Below are 17,072 nucleotides of genomic sequence, written 5' to 3'. Positions count from 1 at the left end.
CAAAGCGGAATCTTGTGGATGCTTCAATATTAAAGATTATTATTAGTCACATACACAGTTATGCATAGTTACACCATGCATGTAAAATGTCATGAAATTTCAACTTGGCATACTCTCCAGTGATTGTGTAATTAATATTAATACTAGAGCTGTCAAGCGATTAAAATATTTAATCGTGATTAATCGCATTAATGTCATAGTTACGATTAATCGCGATTAATCACAAAAAAAAAGTATATGCTAAATATCCCATTTCTTTGTCCCATTAATTCTTCTCATTTTAATTCTCTTATCAACATGGTGAAGTGTTTGTGCAAATGATTTTTTTATTGATAACAACATTGGCATATACTGATCAAAACAGGACGATACAAAAAAATAGCCTATAGTGCAATTAAACGACTGCTTTGAACAAATGCCATTTGAACATAGCAGTCAGGCTACTGCTTCTTTGTTTTGAGTCAAAGAAAAAAAAAAAAAATGTTGCTGTTTTTTATAATAGATTTGCGTTATTCGCGCGACAAAAAAATTGACGCCGTTAAAATTGGTTTGCGTAAACGCAGTTAATAACGCGTTTAACTGACAGCTCTACATGAATAAACTGCATAATGGAAGAATATATTAAATAAACATTGAACAAGGGGCATTATATTAAAGCAGAAGTAAGGAGGCTTTTCAGATATGGATTTGGATTTTACCTTGATTGTGAGATCATCTTTTGGGGGGGCAAAATGAATTCCCGAAGGTCTGTGTGGCATGGAGATTTCTTTAGTGTGCAAATCATCTGCTATGGTCAAAGAGTGTGGGCTACTGCTCTTGTATGGAGCCAGTTTCCTGCCATAATTCAAACCTGGAAAAAAAAAGTTTCAAAGGCTTGTAAGTCTGGGTTTGAAAACTCAACACCTTGTAGAAAAGGTTTTGCAACACTGAAAAAAGAGATTATAAGCTGAAAAACATTCAAACAAAAATCCAACATGTGTAAACATGATTTTGTGTTCTATTTTAACACATTTTCAAAGTATTTTTTTTTTCACAAACATGTTTTTAAAGTTCAAACAATTTCACCAGCGCATTTGTAGAGTTTCAAATCTGGCACTGTTCTAACAGTGTATTTCATTGTTTCCCATGCAGTTTTTAAACCTTGTAAATGGGATTCTGCAAACAGGTGTTCATACATTGAGAAATACGTTTTGAAAGGTTGAATATTTACTGACTTTTCAGCGCTGACTTTTCAGAGATTTGACCACAGAGGCGCAAGCTTTGAGTCACGTGAATATTGGCAGTGTTCTGTCGCGCATTCGTTTTGAAACTCCTGACTGTCAAAGTCTGAAGAAAAAAAAAACTTTCCTAGGGGAGGGACCATTTAGCTCTAAACCTATTGGTTGCTCTCGGCTGACGTACACATTCCAATCACATGTGCCGTTCACCGGGCTGTGCGTGATTGACAGTGCTCTGCCGATGACAAGAATGTGATTGGAATGTACGTACAAAACTGGGAAACAATGAAATACACTGTTATGCCGCTTTTCCACTGCATGGTACCAGCTCGACACGACTCGACTCGACTCGACTCAGCTCGCCTTTTTTGCGTTTCCACCGCGAAAACATGGTATCTGGTACCTGAAGTGGCTGCTTTTTCTAGTACCGCCTCGCTCTAGGTTCCAAGCGGCTGAGCCGATGCTAAAAGGTGACGTCGGCAGACGGCCGGCCACTGATTGGCCAGAGAGTGTGACGAAGTCACGAGAGCGACATGGCCACCATGCTGGTAACAGCCATAGCAGCGCCGCAGCCAACATATTCCACTTCTTCAACATGCCAGCTAATAATACGAACACGAATACCATCGCATCGATGTTCTCCATTGTTGTTATGTGGGTTCTGTCCATGTGTGGGTTACGTAGGTGTTGTTTGCGTCGCGTACAAAAATACGTCACGGCCCTTTCGCGCAGCCGACCCCGCCCACGTCCCGGAGGTACTATTTGCGGTGGAAAAGGACCCGCGCTGCTACCGTGTCGAGTCGTGTCGTGTCGAGTCGAGCTACATGTGCGGTGGAAAAGCGGCATTAGAACAGTGCCAGATTTGAAACTCTGCAATTGCGCTGGTGAAATTGTTTGAACTTTAAAAACATGCTTGTGAAAAAAAAAATACTCTGAAAATGTGTTGGCGAAAATGATGAAGAAGATAAAATAGAACACAAAATCAGATTTACATTTGAAACTTGACAAAATCAGTTTGAATTTTTGTTTGAAATTTTTTCAGGTTATAATCTATTTTTTCAGTGTTGCAAAACCTTTTTTACAAGGTGTTGAGTTTTCAAAGCCAGACTTATAAGCCGTTGAAACTTTTTTTTTCAGGTTTGAATTATGGCAGGAAACTGGCTCCATAAAGGGGTAAGGGGTGGAAATGGGATGCGGCCTAATTATGGGAACAGCAACTCTCCCACGCGATAACGATACAATTGTAGCGTTCCGAGTCAGGTGCCTAAATACATAGCTGAGCCCCATCGTATTGGCTGGACTCTTTCACCTCGGTCATACATATGTGCTGCTGAAAATCTAAAAATATTAGAATACAGTGACCTTGATCATGTCCAGCCCAGTGAAGGCTTCAGCCACCACTCGATCTCCTCGTCCTCCTCCACGCCTTCCGACGTGCGCCAGATGCCGTCACCACGGGCACATCGTCCGGCTTAAAGGCCATGCAAAGACGTGTCCGTTCACGGCCGACGAGTTGATGGAAGCCCGTCGAGGGAGCAAGGTGCCTGCTCGGGACAGGCCTGTGGAGGAAACAACGGGAGTGTTGAACTTGAGCACGACGAGTATGTTTTTATTGTTCATTATCGTCACTATATATTTATAGGAGGACTAATGTTCTACATTTGTCTGTTTTTGAAAACCGTGATAAAACGTATAGGCCTAGACAATAGAAAAATTTAGGCTATCATTTTATAAAATTACTTTGACACATTGAAAATATTGAAGATGTGTCCTTTTTAGATCTGATGGACTAGTGATACGTTTTACTATCATGTCATGTGCATTATCGTCTAAGGCTTACACGCCTACCTAATTTCCCTCCATTTTATCTTTCCCGCAGTCGAAAGAAGAGAGGGGTTTCTGGTCGCGCACCCAACGGCCCTTTACCCCAACTACCTGGCCGACATGCCGGCCATGTGGACCATCCCTCACACCCATTACCACAGTTTGGCCTTCCCGATCTGTCCACCAATGTGTTCTCCACCGCCACCCCTTGTAAGCACGCATCCCTTGCTAATAACCTGTTGTAGACAGAATAATTTATATCCAAATAAGTATTTAGACTAAATAATTTGAGTAGGCTAATATTATGCTTATTAACTCAACCTTTGTTGAGATGCATGTCATGCAGGCTGCAGCTATCTTAAATCCTCATAAAACTGCAGGACTAAACTTTCAATATTATTTTCTTTATTAAGGCCATGCAATAAACGACAATATGATCAATGAATAGGCCTAGTTGGTAACAATATGCTTTGATTGAGATCCTTAACCGTTCTGTTCTATTGCACTTCTGATCTAAAGCTCGACCCAAGGATCTTCTTCGGGCTGGTTCCTCCTGGGCCCTATCAACCTTTTCCAATGCCTACACCCCCTCCCTTCTTCAGACCTCCTTCACCACCAGCTAATCACTGATTTTGAGCCAATCGAAAATCTATTGTTTTTGTAAGTTTTCTTTGTTTAATGTATCAGTTACATGTAAGGTTATCTGTAACGGTTTCAAATATATAAATAAGTTCCATATCAAGTTTTTTATAAATGTTTTAAATGCTTCTGAAATTAAACTTTTTTTGAATGTCCCTGTTCGACTTGAGAATACACATTTGCAATACTTTTCTAATCGTCAAATTTTTTTCCACAAAAACACTTAAACATATCTGTTGGCCTATACCCTTCTGATGACAAGACTTAAAATCAATTATTAGTAATACACGATATCAGTTGGCCTCCTAATGTTTATATAATTAACTATAATGAACTCAAATGACATGAAAGGCGATTTACATAAACCACATTAGGCCTATATTGTTATTGGATATTTGCTGCCATCAAGTGGCTACAGTGAGTAACATCCGTTCATGTGTACGGTTTCTATGGCGCTGAAGCCTAGTTTGACGTAGCCATGGCAACCTAGATCTGAGTACTACGCGACGTATTATTTTGGAGCCGCTTAAACGTGACCTATTTTATGTTTATAAACTGACCGCAGGCTACAACACTGAAGTGAACTCCAAGATCGAGGAAAGTTTATATATTTGTTTTAAATGTGCCTAAATTGATTCGCACTGAACGCATACAGCTGGATGTACGTCCCAATGAATGAAGTTGGCTCGTCGTTATTAGAAAAGTCCAACGTTATTTACCTCTAAAACGCGACAATCTCAGCTGTTAACAACGTTTGTTTACATTTCTATTTTGAAAAAGTAGTCTGCGTGTAACAGTAAGACATGGCCACTGTTGCCCAGTCCAATTTCATCTTCGGCTTACGGAGAGGGGTGACCAATAACTTGTGTTTCCTCGACGACCAAACCGTGGTCTTCCCCAGTGGAAACAACTGTATCCGTTACAACATCGACCAGAAATGGCAGAAATTCATCCCAGGTATGTGTTTAGCTTTTTTAAAGGGTGCAAAACACCATCCTAAATACCTCTGAAAACCTTTCGTGTTGTATCTCCTTTTTAAAAAAACTTTTTGTATAATATCTTACGTAATTCATCTTATTACTTTATAAAATCAGTTTTTTGTCTTTATTGCATTGTATCAGTCCCCTTAAAATATTCCTGTCTCTATTGACCCACCGCATTTCATTCAGAGTATTCCAAGTTCTTTTATTGTGGAAGGTTAAAGGACTGTTTAAAACGTGTGCCACAGATGAGATGTTCTTTACGTTCTCCCACCAGGCACAGAGAGGAGCCTGGGCTTGCAGGCCATGGCTCTCAGTGCTAACCGACGCTACCTAGCGGTCTCGGAGAGCGGGGAGAAGCCCACCATCACCGTGTACGACCTCACGCACGAGCAGGGCCGCAAGAGGAAGCTCCTGACCGCCGGCGACGGGCCGGCCGGAGAGTTCCTCTGCATGGCCTTCTCCCCCAACTCCAAGTACCTGGTCGGCCAATCAGGAGGCCCGACCTGGACCCTGGTGTTGTGGCTTTGGGAGAGGCAGAAGGTGCTGGCCACGGTCAGCAGCAGTGATGGGGACCCCGTGAGCCAGGTGAGGCTCTCTCTCTCTCTCTCTCTCTCTCTCTCTCTCTCTCTCTCTCTCTCTCTCTCTCTCTCTCTGCCTCCTTTTCTCCCTTTCTCTCTCCCTCTCCCCCCTGTCTCACCCTTCAGTCGCTCTCCCTCTCTCTCCCCCCCTCCCTCTCAACATCTAATGTTCAAAGAAACACATACTTGAGGATTACCTAAAAGCTATAAAGACAACAAACATGGAGAACTGTGTTCAGCAGTCAGGGTTCTCTTGTGAACTGTGTTCAACAGTGAGGGTTCTCTTGTGAACTGTGTTCAGCAGTCAGGGTTCTCTTGTTAACTGTGTTCAGCAGTCAGGGTTCTCTTGTGAACTGTGTTCAACAGTGAGAGTTCTCTTGTGAACTGTGTTCAGCAGTGAGGGTTCTCTTGTGAACTGTGTTCAGCAGTCAGGGTTCTCTTGTGAACTGTGTTCAACAGTGAGGGTTCTCTTGTGAACTGTGTTCAGCAGTGAGGGTTCTCTTGTGAACTGTGTTCAGCAGTCAGGGTTCTCTTGTGAACTGTGTTCAGCAGTCAGGGTTCTCTTGTGCCCTCCCAGGTGAGCTTCAACCCCCTGGACGACACCCAGTTGTGCGTGAGCGGGCCGGGCCTCGTGTGCCTCCTCAACTACCGCGAGGGAGTCCTGAAGCGGCAGAGCCCGGCCAAGGTGAAGGGCGTGGCCGTGCTGTGCCACGCCTGGGTGTCCGGCACACGCGTGGTCGCCGGCACAGACCAGGGCCGCCTGCTGATGGTCGAGTCTGGGGAGCTGCGCTGGGACCTGGACGCCTGGACCAGACCCGCCCAACTGCTGGAGACCAGGTCAGGGGGGGCGGGGGGGGGTCTCACTCTGATCAACAAGGGTTTGGATCAGTGATCTGATAAAGACTCGTGGATTTTTTGTTTGAAACCCTCGTCTGCAGCAGATTGAAGCCGGTCACATTTCATGCGTCGGGTACGGTCCATGGTTTGCGTCTGGTACGGTTCATGGTTTGCGTCTGGTACGGTCCATGGTTTGCGTCTGGTACGGTTCATGGTTTGCGTCTGGTACGGCCCATGGTTTGCGTCTGGTACGGTTCATGGTTTGCGTCTGGTACGGTTCATGGTTTGCGTCTGGTACGGTCCATGGTTTGCGTTTGGTACGGTTCATGGTTTGCGTCTGGTACGGTCCATGGTTTGCGTCTGGTACGGTCCATGGTTTGCGTCTGGTACAGTTCATGGTTTGCGTCTGGTACGGTCATAGGCGTCGATTACGCCGGGGACGTTGGGGACACGTCCCCACCAGATTTCGTCAAGATTCATTTTGTACCCACCACTTAGCTCTAAGTAATAATAATAAAAATATAAATAATAGTCGAGTTGAATAATTATGGATCATTACACGGGTCTTCTCAATGCCGTGGAACGCTCCGTTCACTTGCATGGGCTCTTCACAACCTCCGGCTATGAATTATATTTGATCATTCACTGTTGCTAAGTATAATTGACCGATGTCAAGGAAAACAAAGGACTTTTTGCCTCTATTGACGTCTTCGGTATCACTCCTCAAGTAGTCAGTTAACTTTTCAACCCCAGCGTCTTCGGTTGCTAAGCGACGTCAACGTCTTTTGCAGACTATTTCTCAGCTGATCAACACTACGAATGCTGGTCACAAATAAATTGTAAAAGGACACACCATGTGAAGTTATTTTTTCGTTTTGGCAAACCGTGTAATAAGTGGGATAATGTATAGAACGTCACCGGTCATTATCGAAAATAAGCCCCTTCTGTCGGGGTAGGTGAGTCAATCTATGAAAAAGAAGGGCAAGGAATTTGCATTCTGGTACCTCTACGAACATACTAAAAATCGAGGCAAAAATACACCTCCCAGAAAGGCTTCATTTTCATAATGGCGTCCTAAATGGCGTCCGGGAGCTTAGAATGCCTATACCTCAAATGGAAAATGTTCCAAAAGAATGATTCAACTGATTCCGACAAATCTAGGTAAATATAAGTGCTAGAAAGGCATCATTTTGAAAATGACTGGCTGATGGAATAGGGGAGCGTGGTTCTCGTGCTTGGACTGCGAGAGCAAGACATGTTCCCGTGCTCTGACTGCGGGAACGGACAGGTTCTCATGCTTGAAATGAAACAATGTTGCAAATTTGTGGGGGAAAAACACAGGTGGTCTCTCTCTCTCTCTCTCTCTCTCTCTCTCTCTCTCTCTCTCTCTCTCTCTCTCTCTCTCTCTCTCTCTCTCTCTCTCTCTCTCTCTCTCTCTCACACACACACAGTGGAACGGGGAGTGTCTTCTTTCATTTTCTGGATTGGATTCATTCAAACAACAGCCTTTTAAATGCTTCCAAACACTAGATTGACTTACATTGGTGTCAATTAACTGAACCCATTTATTATTATTATTATTATTATTATTATTATTTATTTTGAGGGGTGGTCATTTTACTTTGAGTCAGCTTAGTTTCACGTAGAGAAAAGATTTTGTCCAAGAACTTGCCTTGCTTTATCGCTAGGTTCAAGATGAGTGCATTCAGCGACCAGATCTGTCCCATTTGCAAATTGGAAGATGGAAGTGATTTAGTAGAGATTCGTCAGAAGGGTGCTGATGGAATCAATGAAGCTAGTGTTAAAAGAGGTGACAGTATTATTGTTACTTCGTTAGGAAAACGAAGGACTTTTTGCCTCTATTGACGTCTTCGGTATCACTCCTCATGTAGTCCGTTAACTTTTCAACCCCAGCGTGTTGTTACTGCTGGCATGAAAGTACATCCAGAGTGCCGCAGAGTGTACACAAATAGTCCACAGATTTATTTACATTTACAGAAGAAACAGAGCAGTGATTCCAGTACCAATAAAAGGACTACTAGGCAGTCTGAAGATCCATTTAATAACCAAACTCTTTGCCTTTTCTGCGGCACAAATGTCCATGAAGGAAGTGCCGACTACAGTTGTGTGAAAACAGACAACTTTGCAAAGTCTATATTGCAAAGCTATGATAAACGAAATGATGAGTGGTCATTAAAAGTCAAATGTAGAATGAATTGAATACGATCGTAGTGATCTGAATGCTGCAGACTGCGTGTATCATAACGCTTGTAGCACACATTTCCGGTGTGACCGTGATGTTCCCACGCAATTTCAGCCTGATTGTCATCCAAAGCAGAGGAAGGCTGGAAGGCCAAAGAATGAGGACCAAGAACAAGCCTTCTCAAAGAATGAGGACCAAGAACAAGCCTTCTCAAAGAATGAGGACCAAGAACAAGCCTTCTCAAAGAATGAGGACCAAGAACAAGCCTTCTCAAAGAATGAGGACCAAGAACAAGCCTTCTCAAAGAATGAGGACCAAGAACAAGCCTTCTCAAAGAATGAGGACCAAGAACAAGCCTTCTCAAAGAATGAGGACCAAGAACAAGCCTTCTCAAAGAATGAGGACCAAGAACAAGCCTTCTCAAAGAATGAGGACCAAGAACAAGCCTTCTCAAAGAATGAGGACCAAGAACAAGCCTTCTCAAAGAATGAGGACCAAGAACAAGCCTTCTCAAAGAACGAGGACCAAGAACAAGCCTTCTCAAAGAATGAGGACCAAGAACAAGCCTTCTCAAAGAATGAGGACCAAGAACAAGCCTTCTCAAAGAATGAGGACCAAGAACAAGCCTTCTCAAAGAATGAGGACCAAGAACAAGCCTTCTCAAAGAATGAGGACCAAGAACAAGCCTTCTCAAAGAATGAGGACCAAGAACAAGCCTTCTCAAAGAATGAGGACCAAGAACAAGCCTTCTCAAAGAATGAGGACCAAGAACAAGCCTTCTCAAAGAATGAGGACCAAGAACAAGCCTTCTCAAAGAACGAGGACCAAGAACAAGCCTTCTCAAAGAACGAGGACCAAGAACAAGCCTTCTCAAAGAATGAGGACCAAGAACAAGCCTTCTCAAAGAATGAGGACCAAGAACAAGCCTTCTCAAAGAATGAGGACCAAGAACAAGCCTTCTCAAAAATGTGTGCTTACTTCGAATTGAATGATGATGGACAGCTGACTGTTCCTGCCCTTAGGTGTAAAATGCAATGAGTATTTGTTTAATGCTGATTCCATCCCATATGGTGATCAATACCTAAAAACACTGCTGATGCAACGGTATGCGAATAGCATATTTATTGCAGAAGGAGATGGCCTAGATTGTATTGTTACAATAAGGGAGAAAACATCAGACATCCTCAGATCCTACTTCAACAACACAAAACAAAACAGGGATGAATGCTTACCTGAAACAGAAGAGTCTGAGAAGGGACGCTTACTTGAAACAGCTGCAAAACTCATAAAAAGTGACATAATGACAAATGTCCCACCTGTTAATGAGAATCCAACTACAGACACACTCAAGCTCCAAAATGCCCTTGATTATATTCCAAAATCACTCCATATTGTGTTAAAAGCTTTGTTTGTCGGTAATGAGACAGAGCAGAAAATTGCTAGCATTGGCCACGCAATTGTACAAGCAGCCCGACCGCGAGCTGTACTTGCCCCTTTGCAAATTGGCCTTGGAGTGCAAATGCTCCATTTAAACCGATCTAGGTTCATTTTAAAGTTGAATAAGATGGGATTCTGCTCTTCCTATGCTGAATTGAAGCGAATGCCGCAAATTGTACTGCTCCCAACATGCTTGGTAGCGATATTGGACAAAACAAACAAACGTCTATCAAGGTTGCTCCTGATCGAACAATTGATTCTGCACTTCTTTTTTAACGTTTCCTGATTGTCTCCCAAACTGGAGAGCTACCATTGGAGACGGTTATGCGCTACGCCCTCTTTGAAGCTGGAAACATCTTCCGCAAGGCTCATCAACCACAACTTGCACACGCAATCTGTGATCATGCAAGCAATCCTAGATACTGTACCAGAAACAGATTATTATGTTCTTGATGGAGGTTCACTCCTTCACCGAATACCATGGAAGCACGGACAAAGCTATGGTAAAATTGCGCAGTCATATGCAGACTTCCCCATCCAACATTATGGCTCAGCTAAGACCATTGTGTTCGATGGCTATGGGGATGGGCCATCCATTAAAGACAACACACATCACAGAAGAGGAAACAATATTCATCCCATTGTCAACTTCACTGCTGAGACAGAGTTCTCAGGTAAGAAGGAGGAGTTCCTGTCAAGAGATCTGAATAAACAGAGGCTGATCCAAATGATAAGCGATGAACTGAAAGAAAGGGGTTGCACTGTGGTCAATTCAATGTGAGATGCTGATGTAGACATCGTATGGGCCGCAGTGGAATCATCTCTTCTTCACACCACTACGCTGATTGGAGAAGATACAGATCTCCTTGTCTTACTACTTCACTATGCACAGAGAGATAGTAAGGGCGTTTATTTCAGATCAGACAAATCAAAAGCTGATGGCAGTTTTAAAGTTTATGCCGTAAACAGTGGCGGTTTTAGGTACGGGCGAACCAGGCAGCCGCCCGGGGCGCCATATTTGTGGGGGGCGGCAAATCACATGGGGGGCCCCACGAGCAGTAAAAAAAAACAACACGCTGCGTAGCGCTTTTCAATGAAGTACACAACATTGTGTGGGGAATTGGTATTTTGGCGCCCCCTCTGGCTGAGGCGCACACCTGCTCGTTGAGAAGGTGCCGTGCACAGACGGAATGGTTTGCGTCTGGTACGGTCCATGGTTTGCGTCTGGTACGGTCCATGGTTTGCGTCTGGTACGGTCCATGGTTTGCGTCTGGTACGGTCCATGGTTTGCGTCTGGTACGGTTCATGGTTTGCGTTTGGTACGGTTCATGGTTTGCGTCTGGTACGGTCCATGGTTTGCGTCTGGTACGGTCCATGGTTTGCGTCTGGTACGGTCCATGGTTTGCGTCTGGTACGGTCCATGGTTTGCGTCTGGTACGGTTCATGGTTTGCGTCTGGTACGGTTCATGGTTTGCGTCTGGTACGGTCCATGGTTTGCGTCTGGTACGGTTCATGGTTTGCGTCTGGTACGGTCCATGGTTTGCTTCTGGTACGGTCCATGGTTTGCGTCTGGTACGGTTCATGGTTTGCGTCTGGTACGGTTCATGGTTTGCGTCTGGTACGGTTCATGGTTTGCGTCTGGTACGGTCCATGGTTTGCGTCTGGTACGGTCCATGGTTTGCGTCTGGTACGGTTCATGGTTTGCGTCTGGTACGGTTCATGGTTTGAAGAAGTGTATACGTCAACACTGTTATATGACAGGGTGATATGACATTGAATTCGTCTTTTGTATGGGCAGCAAGAGTCACACTGTGTCTGTGTTAGAGCAAATAAATTAACAAATATGCCAACACATCGAGGGCAATGGTCCTCCAAGCAACACACAAAGGCAGATGATTCAGAAAAGTAGCTGTTTAACTTTGATTCAGAGATTGATGGTTGAACCACCGGTCCTTACTCTGGATGTAGAACCACATTGTGGATGTTGCATTCCCTACAGCCACAGTAGCATCCACACTATCCCTGGCTTAGCATCATAGTGCGCTGTCTGTCCGTCCTGGTACAGACACACTGACAACAAGCCGCCAAGAGAAGCCAGAGTGGAGGGAACCGCCGCTTCCCCGAGCGGCGAGGGCCCCGGGACCACCCCCACCAGCGGCGCGGGCCCCGGGGCCACCCCCCCCAGCGGCGAGGGCCGCGGGGTCACCGCCATCCTGGCCTACTCCAAGGGCTTCATGTGCTCCGTGGGGCCCGGGACCGTCTGCGTGTTTGAGAACACGGAGGAGATGGACAGCTACCGCAAGACCCGGGAGCTCCTGGTGAGACCTCACTCTGAGTAGGGACGTCCATTGAACCGAGCGTTCAAAGTGAATCTGAATTGAAAACATGTCAATAAGTGCGTGTGATTGGGTGGATGCGTTGGCCTAGCCCTTTAGGTGCGTCCTCAGCATGGAACCCTAGAGAGGATCACCTTTATATTGTAGTAGCAGGGTCTCTCCGCCCTGGTTCTGTCTACTTGCGTGCTACTGCTAATGCTAACGGGGGGTTCCTCCGGCCCCAGATCCCCCCCGACCCGTGCACCTACGAGCCCGGCCGAGCCCAGCAGCAGCAGGTGGCCACGCTGTGCCTCAGCCCCGGGGAGGATACCCTGGCTCTCAGCACCCAGCAGGGGCAGCTCTACGCCATCAACCTGATCTCCACAGAGATCAGCAGGGTATGAAGCACTCAGCCCCACCCTCCGCCAGCACCACCTCGATCTGTCTGCCGCCATCACCGCCAGCACTAGCACCAACACCACTACCGCCATCTGCACCATCTCCACCTCCAGCATCACCACCACCTCTACCATCACTACCACCAGCACCAACACCATCCCCTTAATCGTCACAAACTCCCCCACCAACATCACCTCCACCATCAACACCATCTCCACCTCCAGCATAACCACCTCCACCCTCAACCTCACCATGATCACACCACCTTTACCATCATCTTAACCACATCCACCTCCCCCATTACCAACACGCCACCACCATCACCAGCAGGCAAAAGCTTATAAGCATGTGCTGTCTGTGTTCTTACCACTAGGGGGAGCCAGCGCATTTCGAGTTCCTGTCCAGCTCCTTCCATACCAAGTCCATCACGGGCCTGTCCGTCTGCATCCGCAAGCCGCTGGTGGCCAGCTGCTCCCTCGACCGCTCGGTCCGCGTCTGGAACTACGACACCAAGTAGGAGACCCTACCGCCTGTACTACAGTAGGAGACCCTACCGCCTGCACTACAGTAGAATGACCCTACCACCTGTACTACAGTAGAATGACCCTACCACCTGTAGTACAGTAGGAGACCCTACCGCCTGTACTACAGTAGGAGACCCTACCGCCTGTACTACAGTTGAATGACCCTACCACCTGTACTACAGTAGGAGACCCTACCGCCTGTACTACAGTAGGAGACCCTACCACCTGTACTACAGTAGGAGACCCTACCGCCTGTACTACAGTAGGAGACCCTACCGCCTGTACTACAGTAGAATGACCCTACCGCCTGTACTACAGTAGGAGACCCTACCGCCTGTACTACAGTAGAATGACTCTACCGCCTGTACTACAGTAGGAGACCCTACCGCCTGTACTACAGTAGGAGACCCTACCGCCTGTACTACAGTAGGAGACCCTAACGCCTGTACTACAGTAGAATGACCCTACCACCTGTACTACAGTAGGAGACCCTACCGCCTGTACTACAGTAGGAGACCCTACCGCCTGTACTACAGTAGAATGACCCTACCGCCTGCACTACAGTAGAATGACCCTACCACCTGTACTACAGTAGGAGACCCTACCGCCTGTACTACAGTAGGAGACCCTACCGCCTGTACTACAGTAGGAGACCCTACCGCCTGTACTACAGTAGAATGAGCCTACCGCCTGTACTACAGTAGGAGACCCTACCGCCTGTACTACAGTAGGAGACCCTACCGCCTGTACTACAGTAGGATGACTGGTGCTGTGTGTAACATAACTAAACTAAATGGATATGTAAGATATACTGTATAACTGAATTGATCGATAAGCCGATGGGATAACAGCTTGGTTGGTTTATTACTTAAATGAAATTGCGTTTTTGGTGTGATACAATTTCTTCAAAAATGTTTCATACATTTTCACGTTTTTTTTGTTATGATAAAACAAATGTTTAAAAAAACAACCAATTAAAAGTTATCTTGCTAATGATCCTTTTCCTTGGTTCTCTCTGGTTCTCTCTGGCTCCCTCTGGTTCTCTCTGGTTCCATCTGGTTCTCTCTGGTTCTCTCTGGTCCTCTCTGGTCCTCTCTGGTCCTCTCTGGTTCTCTCTGGTTCTCTCTGGTTCTCTCTGGTTCTCTCTGGTTCTCTCTGGTCCTCTCTGGTCCTCTCTGGTCCTCTCTGGTTCTCTCTGGTCCTCTCTGGTTCTCTCTGGTTCTCTCTGGCTCCCTCTGGTCCTCTCTGGCTCCCTCTGGTCCTCTCTGGTTCTCTCTGGCTCCCTCTGGTCCTCTCTTGCTCCCTCTGGTCCTCTCTGGTTCTCTCTGGTTCTCACTGGCTCCCTCTGGTTCTCTCTGGTTCTCACTGGCTCCCTCTGGTTCCCTCTGGTTCTCTCTGGTTCCATCTGGTTCTCTCTGGTTCCCTCTGGCTCCCTCTGGTTCTCTCTGGTTCTCTCTGGCTCCCCCTGGTTCTCTCTGGTTCCCTCTGGCTCCCACTGGTTCTCTCTGGTTCCCTCTGGTTCCCTCTGGTTCTCTCTGGTTCCCTCTGGTTCTCTCTGGTTCTCTCTGGTTCCATCTGGTTCTCTCTGGTTCCATCTGGTTCTCTCTGGCTCCCTCTGGTTCTCTCTGGTTCTCTCTGGTTCCCTCTGGTTATCTCTGGTTCTCTCTGGCTCCCTCTGGTTCTCTCTGGTTCTCTCTGGTTCCCTCTGGCTCTCTCTGGTTCTCTCTGGTTCTCTCTGGTTCTCTCTGGTTCTCTCTGGTCCTCTCTGGTTCCCTCTGGTTCTCTCTGGTTCCCTCTGGTTCTCTCTGGTTCCCTTTGGTTCTCTCTGGTTCCCTCTGGTTCTCTCTGGTTCCCTTTGGTTCTCTCTGGTTCCCTCTGGCTCCCTCTGGTTCTCTCTGGTTCTCTCTGGTTCCCTCTGGCTCCCTCTGGTTCTCTCTGGTTCTCTCTGGTTCCCTCTGGCTCCCTCTGGTTCTCTCTGGTCCTCTCTGGTTCCCTCTGGTTCTCTCTGGTTCTCTCTGGTTCTCTCTGGCTCCCTCTGGTTCTCCCTGGTTCCATCTGGTTATCTCTGGTTCCCCCTGGCTCCCTCTGGTTCTCTCTGGTTCTCTCTGGCTCCCTCTGGTTCTCTCTGGTTCTCTCTGGTTCTCTCTGGTTCCCTTTGGCTCCCTCTGGTTCTCTCTGGCTCCCTCTGGTTCTCTCTGGACCCCCGGGGCTCTTCACCCTGGGTCCCCCTCAGTGTGCTGGAGCTCTACAAGGAGTTCCAGGAGGAGGCCCTCAGCGTGTCTCTGCACCCCTCCGGCCTCTTCCTGCTGGTGGGGTTCACCGACAAGCTGAGGGTGATGAACCTGCTGATCGACGACATCCGCACCGTCAAGGAGCTCACCCTGCGGGGCTGCCCAGAGGTGAGGGCATGTGGGGGTGCGTCTGTGTGTGTGTGTGTGTGTGTGTGTGTGTGTGTGTGTGTGTGTGTGTGTGTGTGTGTGTGTGTGTGTGTGTGTGTGTGTGTGTGTGTGGGATATAAGCCACAAAGCAGGTGAATGTAGTACTTACTTTAAGTCTCAATTGGTTTTTCTCTCTCTCTCTCTCTCTGTCTCTGTCTCTCTCTCCCTCTCTCTCTCTCTCTCTCTCTCTCTCTCTCTCTCTCTCTCTCTCTCTCTGTCTCTCTCTCTCTCTCTCTCTCTCTCTCTCTCTCTCTCTCTCTCTCTCTCTCTCTCTCTCTCTCTCCCCCTCTCCCTTCCTCTCTCTACCTCCCTCCTTCTCTCTCTCCTCTTCCTCCCTCCTTCCCTCTCTCTCTCTGTCTCTCTCTCTCTCTCTCCCCCTCTCCCTTCCTCTCTCTACCTCCCTCCTTCTCTCTCTCCTCTTCCTCCCCCCTTCCCTCTCTCTCTCTGTCTCTCTCTCTCTCTCTCTCTCTCTCTCTCTCTCCCCCTCTCCCTTCCTCTCTCTACCTCCCTCCTTCTCTCTCTCCTCTTCCTCCCCCCTTCCCTCTCTCTCTCTCTCTCTCTCTCTCTCTCTCTCTCTCTCTCTCTCTCTCTCTCTCTCCCCCTCTCCCTTCCTCTCTCTACCTCCCTCCTTCTCTCTCTCCTCTCCCTCCCCCCTTCCCTCTCTCTCTCTCTCTCTCTCTCTCTCCCCCTCTCCCTTCCTCTCTCTACCTCCCTCCTTCCCTCTCTCTCTCTCTCTCTCTCTCTCCCCCTCCCCCTTCCTCTCTCTACCTCCCTCCTTCCCTCTCTCTCTCTCTCTCTCTCTCCCCCTCTCCCTTCCTCTCTCTACCTCCCTCCTTCTCTCTCTCTCTCTCTCTCTCTCTCTCCCCCTCTCCCTTCCTCTCTCTACCTCCCTCCTTCTCTCTCTCCTCTCCCTCCCCTCTTCCCTCTCTCTCTCTCTCTCCAGTGTGTGTTCAGCCATGGCGGTCACCTTTTCGCAGCCATCAATGGGAATGTCATCCACATCTACTCGGTCACGACCTTCGACAACATGCTGACGCTGAAGGGACACAATGGGAAGGTCAGTGTTCAGCTGAGACCTCAGAGAAGATAAGGTCGTATGAAGTACGCCTCGGCAGGATACGGTTCGATGAAGGTTAGGGGACAGTGTCGTAAGATAAGACCACATAAAGCCAAGATGAAAGAAAATAAAGACGACAAAAAGATAAGTTGATGAATTATCCCAATCACTGTTACTGCAAAACATTAAGTAATCCTTTTTAAGGGCTATCTTCCTGTGTCTGTCTGTCTATTGGCCGGCCTGTCTGTCTGTGTGTCCGTCTGTGGGCCGGCCTGTCTGTCTGTGTGTCTGTCTGTGGGCCGGTCAGGTTCAGGCCGTGGCGTGGAGCGCGGACGACAGTCGGCTGGTGTCGTGCGGCACGGACGGCGCCGTGTACGAGTGGAACGCACACAGCGGCAAGCGCGAGTCGGAGAACGTGCTCAAGTCCTGCGTCTACGCGGGCGTGGCCGTCTCCTCCGACGCCAGGACCATCTTCGCGGCGGGAACGTCCCTCAAGGAGATCCAGGACTCGCAGGCGAGTGGCGGCGCTGGCGTTGCTAGTGAGGGTCCAACGGTGGACGCAGAACCATAGCGTCTGATACCATAATCATACAGCGTCTAACAGCCGTCTGACGCCCACTA

General features: G+C 47.5%; 1 protein-coding gene and 1 long non-coding RNA gene across 2 annotated transcripts in view; both read left to right on the top strand.

The window, feature by feature from the left end:
• The first annotated feature begins 3,102 nt into the window (after positions 1 to 3,102).
• On the top strand, positions 3,103 to 3,835 carry LOC115548555 (uncharacterized). The gene is made up of 2 exons (XR_003977614.1): positions 3,103 to 3,251; positions 3,561 to 3,835. It is a non-coding gene; the product is annotated as an uncharacterized LOC115548555 (long non-coding RNA).
• Positions 3,836 to 4,167: 332 nt separating this feature from the next.
• cfap57 (cilia and flagella associated protein 57) overlaps positions 4,168 to 17,072 on the top strand; it is a 27,079-nt gene continuing 14,174 nt past the window's right edge. The window contains exons 1-9 of the mRNA XM_030363304.1: positions 4,168 to 4,637; positions 4,938 to 5,248; positions 5,819 to 6,078; positions 11,784 to 12,036; positions 12,279 to 12,431; positions 12,806 to 12,945; positions 15,190 to 15,355; positions 16,338 to 16,451; positions 16,759 to 16,965. Coding sequence (XP_030219164.1) covers positions 4,484 to 4,637; positions 4,938 to 5,248; positions 5,819 to 6,078; positions 11,784 to 12,036; positions 12,279 to 12,431; positions 12,806 to 12,945; positions 15,190 to 15,355; positions 16,338 to 16,451; positions 16,759 to 16,965 — 1,758 coding nt within the window. The 5' untranslated portion in view covers positions 4,168 to 4,483. The remainder of the gene's footprint in view (positions 4,638 to 4,937; positions 5,249 to 5,818; positions 6,079 to 11,783; positions 12,037 to 12,278; positions 12,432 to 12,805; positions 12,946 to 15,189; positions 15,356 to 16,337; positions 16,452 to 16,758; positions 16,966 to 17,072) is intronic.

The sequence above is a fragment of the Gadus morhua genome, chromosome 8, assembly GCF_902167405.1.
Source record: "Gadus morhua chromosome 8, gadMor3.0, whole genome shotgun sequence".
Taxonomy (NCBI): Eukaryota; Metazoa; Chordata; class Actinopteri; order Gadiformes; family Gadidae; genus Gadus; species Gadus morhua.
Note: the sequence above shows the minus strand (reverse complement) of the source record. Positions and strands in the feature narration are given on the sequence as shown.